The sequence below is a fragment of the Conger conger genome, chromosome 10 (assembly GCF_963514075.1).
Source record: "Conger conger chromosome 10, fConCon1.1, whole genome shotgun sequence".
In the NCBI taxonomy this organism is placed as follows: domain Eukaryota; kingdom Metazoa; phylum Chordata; class Actinopteri; order Anguilliformes; family Congridae; genus Conger; species Conger conger.
The window spans coordinates 4,512,501-4,518,386 of record NC_083769.1 but is presented as its reverse complement, the minus strand read 5'-3'; the positions used below and the strand labels follow the sequence as shown (position 1 = coordinate 4,518,386).

At 43.0% G+C, this 5,886-nt stretch overlaps 1 protein-coding gene across 4 annotated transcripts in view; it reads right to left on the bottom strand.

The window, feature by feature from the left end:
- Positions 1–3,351: 3,351 nt before the first annotated feature.
- mgll (monoglyceride lipase) overlaps positions 3,352–5,886 on the bottom strand; it is a 27,892-nt gene continuing 25,357 nt past the window's right edge. For all 4 annotated transcript variants that reach the window (XM_061258328.1, XM_061258329.1, XM_061258327.1 and 1 more), the window contains one exon: positions 3,352–5,343. In XM_061258328.1, the coding sequence (XP_061114312.1) occupies positions 5,182–5,343 (162 nt within the window). In that variant the 3' untranslated portion in view covers positions 3,352–5,181. The remainder of the gene's footprint in view (positions 5,344–5,886) is intronic.

Sequence of the window (5,886 nt, the reverse complement as noted above, 5' to 3'; positions counted from 1 at the left end):
TTGCTCTGGATCAGATTGCCAAATGCCAATAATGTAATGTAATGTAATGAAGAGGCAGCCAGATTGTCAGGTAAAATTGTGTTTTGGGATTGGAATGTAGCCCCCAATGTGACAAATTATGACACTTAGCTGCAAGACTATTTGATCAGGTTCTGCCTTCTGCAGTCTCCTATGTAGCATTCGATAACAGCAGATACCATCATTCCAATACTTCCAGAAAAATGTTGGCCAATTTTACCTTACTACTTAGTCAACATAAAAAATTATACAACAAAATTCTGCACAGAATTCTTCCAGTCTGAAGCATATTCGTCTAAACCTATATTCAACCCATAGTTGCAATGGAAAAGATATGTTTGTTCCAGTTGTCCTCTAGTTGCCAGAGGTTTTTTTACCCAAAGCTAGCAGGTATAAGTTAACATTAAGTGAAGTCCATAAGTATTTGGACAGTGACAGTTTTAAAGGGCTATAATTCCTACACGATTCCATATGGATGTACTGTACTGGATGTATCATATTAAGATGTAGACTGTCAGCATTAATGGTATGTTCAACCTGAGTGAAGTCTGAAGGAATTACAGCCCTTTAAAACACTTATGGACCTCACTGTATAATGTTGGTAGTCTCAGAATTCATAAGGTGTGAAGTATCTTCTTGTAAAGTTTCCCACTACATGGTTTCTCCTTTTGAACTGGGCTATCAAGGGGCATGGGAGTTGAAGTTTAGTCTGTGACCAGATGAAATACTCCTTGCTCCATTGACAGTAAATGGTATTTAGCTGCCTCTGTTGTATAGGAGCTGAATTTTTACTCATCCCATTAGTCAGCAGTATTATGCATCGTAAGTGTGGAGATCCTACTAAAGTGTGTGTCTTTGCGTGCTGTGACCAGATGAAATACTCTTTGCTTCATTGACAGTAAATGGTATTTAGGTCCAGTTTGAAACCTCAGTGAGAAACTGAAGCAGTCTCAAACAGGACACTAGGAGTCCTCTGAAATACGGCAGGGGATTTCAGGACACTAGGAGTCCTCTGAAATACTGCAGGGGATTTCAGGACACTAGGAGTCCACTGAAATACTGCAGGGGATTTCAGGACACTAGGAGTCCTCTTTTCATAAGTGTTGATGCCTCAGTTTACGGTGCGTATGCTGGGTATTCCCTTGTTTTAATAGGACAGCGCTGACATCGAGCTGAGCTGAGCACATCTGTATGTTGAGTATTACTTTCTTGTATTATAAAGATATTTGCTGACAAGCTGTAAACAGAAGTGTTATCTATGCAGTGGCAGGGCATTGTGCCACAGTCAGGTTGTGCATCATATGACACAAAGCTGCCTCTGTTGTATATGAGATCATTAAAAAGCTGATTTTTTCCTTGTCCCATTAGTCAGCAGTATTATACATTGTAAATGTGGAGATGGTACTAAAGTGTGTGCCTTTGCGTGCTGTCCTGAGTTTTCTACATTTGTAGCTGGGCAAATGTGCCCCACCCAGCCCAAGGTACTTCTTCTTGGCTGCTTCCACAGGCTGCTCTGCTGCTCTTCCTCAGGTAGGTATGGTTATTTCACAATATCCTCCTGATCCTTAGCCTTGCGTTACTTAAAGATTGAGGTGTTACATTTCAGCCCTTTAATGCTCATCAGTATCCATATGTAGGGGAGATCGGGGTCTGTTGTGACGGGGGGGGGTCCATTGTTATCCAATGTTTTTATCCCCGATACACACCCTTTCACCTCTGATTCCAACAGACATCACGCAACAATCGACCCCGTGTCACAACAGACCCCAATCTCCCCTATTGTTAAAAAACAGTTGGAGTAATGAAGAGTGTTTTATCTCAGCTTAATTGAGGATGGGAAACGTAAGTCAACCTTCAGGATGGGTACATTTATAATTATTCTTGACTTACACCGATTTTAATGTTACAATAACAATACATTACTGTTTAGAGTTCCTTGACACCTTGCTTCATTCAGCACCTGCTGAATCAAGGAGACTGTAGTACTGTAGGAGGTTTTGAAACTGAAGTATTGGGGTCTATGAGTGGTCCTAAATGGTCCTGAAGAATATATTTTTCCCATAAGACATTTTTCCCATACATGTGAAAAAAAAAAGCATTCATTTATTTTTAGATGTATAAAAAATGACACATTACTTTCACATAAATTAATCCAAATGTAATACATTGATTACAGAGCTACTTATTGACTTAATTTTTTGAACTGACTGAAATGAAAAAAATTTGTAAAATGTACTTCCTACAAGAATAAAATCTGATTTGGTCTGAGATGCTTCGTGTACTCTTGTGCTTAACAGCCACTGCACCCTGTATCATGAAGCAGGGTTACTGAGTTAACAGTGTAACTGCACTGAGTAAAACCCACAAAGCAGGGTTACTGAGTTAACTGTAACTGCACTGAGTAAAACCCACAAAGCAGGGTTACTGAGTTAACTAACTGCACTGAGTAAAACCCACAAAGCAGGGTTACTGAGTTAACTGTGTAACTGCAGAGTAAAACCCACAGAGCAGGGTTACTGAGTTAACTGTGCAACTGCACTGAGTAAAACCCACAAAGCAGGGTTACTGAGTTAACTGTGTAACTGCACTGAGTAAAACCCACAAAGCAGGGTTACTGAGTTAACTGTGTAACTGCACTGAGTAAAACCCACAAAGCAGGGTTACTGAGTTAACTGTGTAACTGCACTGAGTAAAACCCACAAAGCAGGGTTACTGAGTTAACTGTAACTGCACTGAGTAAAACCCACAAAGCAGGGTTACTGAGTTAACTGTGTAACTGCACTGAGTAAATCCCACAAAGCAGCTATTTTTACTTCAGTCCATGTCCCAGATTAGGGAGGGTTCCAGGTTTAACTTAATGTAGTTATCCAGCTAACTCAGTATGATATAGGCTTCAGTAGGATAAACTGCTTCATGACATAGGCCCCTGCTTCAGGTGCAGGATGAATATACTGTATCAAACATGAACCTTTTTACTGAGGTGGGGGTCCTCACACACAGGGTGGTTAAGGAAGGGGCTCCCAAGCTGTGGGTCCTCATTTCAGGATGGGGTCCCCAGAAAACTTTGGGGAAAATGTTAAAAGAACGTTTTTGTCTTTTTACTCAAACTTCATAACAACCCAACTATATTAGAGCAAAGAGGCAGGAGAGGACGTGGTATATCGCTATGTGTCCGGGGACGTAAAGGATGGTGTTAGGGTTGCGTAAAATTAGTGAACATTAATTTGGGGTCACATCAGAAAGAAGTTTGGGGCCCCCTGATTTAGAGGGTGTTGTTATTGAAAAGTTGGTCTATGGTATTATCTGTGTAAACAAATGAGCACAACAGGCCAATGAAAGATATCTAGTGTTTTATTACCTGCACCAAGTACATAAAAACATGAGTATTCCTGACTGCAAGAATTCAACACAGTGTCCCAAACCACATCATGTTAACCCAAACCACATTGTGTCAGCCTCTTAACCCAAACCACATCATGTTAACCCAAACCATATTCTGTCAGCCTGTGGCCATCCTCCAATCAATGCCATAAAGCCACGACCCACAGCTTAAAAAATATGTACAGTAATAATCGTGTTACATTTACTAAAATTGTAATGTTCATGTGTTAACACAATGCCTGTGTCAGATTTATACTTTAATTGAAAAACATTTTTAAAAAAGTGCCTGCGACACACTCACACACAAACACACGTTTTAAAAAAGTGCCTGCCTTTTCTCCACTGAGAGGATCCGAGCTTCATAGTACTGGCATATACTGCAGACGACCACGGACTGGTGACCACTCTGTGGCGCACACACACACACACACACACACACACACACTCAGACAGACAGACAGACAGACACACACACACACACACAGACAGACACACACAGACAGACACTCACACACAGACACACTCACAATCACACTCACGCATGCAGAGACATACACTCAAGCACACACACACATGCACACACCCAGAAATGTTGCAAACACACACACCACACACAAGGATGAACACGCACTTGCACGTAAACGTACCTCAGCAAACACACACGCACACACACGTGCCCACAAACGCACACACAGACACACGCCCACAAACGCACACACACAAACGCCCACAAACGCACATACGTGCCAACACGCACAGGCAAGCACATGCACTCATCCAAGAACATACATCAGCACAGACATGCAGATATACAAACACACACACACACACCTCACAATGAAGCACACATCCTGATTCAAGAAATCCAGTCCCGCTTGATTATATTATTGACTGTCAACATCTATTCTGCTAACCTTACAATAGATCTATGATAAATCAATTCTTATGACCATATTAACATACTAGAAACTAACATACAAAATACAGGGTAGATAAAAACACATTCCCACACATGTAAATTCATTAGTAGTCATACAGTTATTTGTCTAATGAAGAGAGATGCACAGTAACCAGCATGCAATTCACAGTCCATGTCACATATTGCCTGTGCTCTCACTGCGGCATGGATTTGAACAGTACACAGCTTCTGCAGAATTCCTGATGGAGCTCCTTGTTTGCTTATTTTTTCTACACGGAATTTCATATCATGGAATGTTACCATGGTAACAAGCAGTTCCATTTTATGTGCTTGTTGACTTGTAGGCAGTACTGCCAGGTGACCACCAGGGGGCACCAATGATAAAAAACAACAACTGTGCCCTACTGTGGAGCTGATTGTCTAATGAGCACATGATGTTTGACAGAAAGAACATTTCTCCACAGGAAGGAATGACCCACTCCCACACTGAAAATCTATGATATAGGGAATTCATTAAATACATTATTTCTCTCATTAACACAATCTCTGGGTCTGCCCTTTAAATATACAGAACTTCACCTCTGAATCCTTGGCGCAAAGTCGGTTCTAGATGCTTCTCTGTGGGGTCAGGAGACATTCATAAGCGCCTTGACCACCTGCTGGCCTGCTCACCTCTCCTCCTGGCTTGTCTGCTAACCTGTGGAGTGGAGGGGGCTGCCGGGCCGCTGGACTGTGATTGGTCGTTGCCGGGGTTGTGGCGAGTCTGGCGGCAGGCTGCTCCAGTCGGTGCGCGGGGGAGAGGACCGCGCAGGGAGGAGAGGCAGGGAGGAGGACAGACAGGAGGATGGAAGAGGGTGGATGCTCTAGGGGTAGGAGCCCGGGACCTGCTCCTGGTTCTGCTCCTGGTTCTGCTCCTGGTTCTGCTCTGGGATCCGCTCCGTGATCCACGTGCTCACCTCCTGCTGAACCGAGGCCATCGTCTCCGGCAGCTCATGGTGAAGGGCGTGGTATGCACCTTCATACACCTGATACACACACACTGATCAGTACACCTGATACACACACACACACACACACACACACACACTGATCAGTACACCTGATACACACACACACACACACACACTGATCAGTACACCTGATACACACACACACACACTGATCAGTACACCTGATATACACACACACACACACTGATTAGTACACCTGATACACACACACACACACACACACTGATCAGTACACCTGATATACACACACACACACACACACACTGATTAGTACACCTGATACACACACACACACTGAACAGTACACCTGATACACACACACACTAATCAGTACACCTGATACACACACACACACTGATCAGTACACCTGATACACACACACACTAATCAGTACACCTGAGACACACACACACACACACACACACTGATCAGTACACCTGATATACACACACACACACACACACACACACACTGATCAGTACACCTGATATATACACACACACACACACACACACACACACACTGATCAGTACACCTGATATACACACACTGATCAGT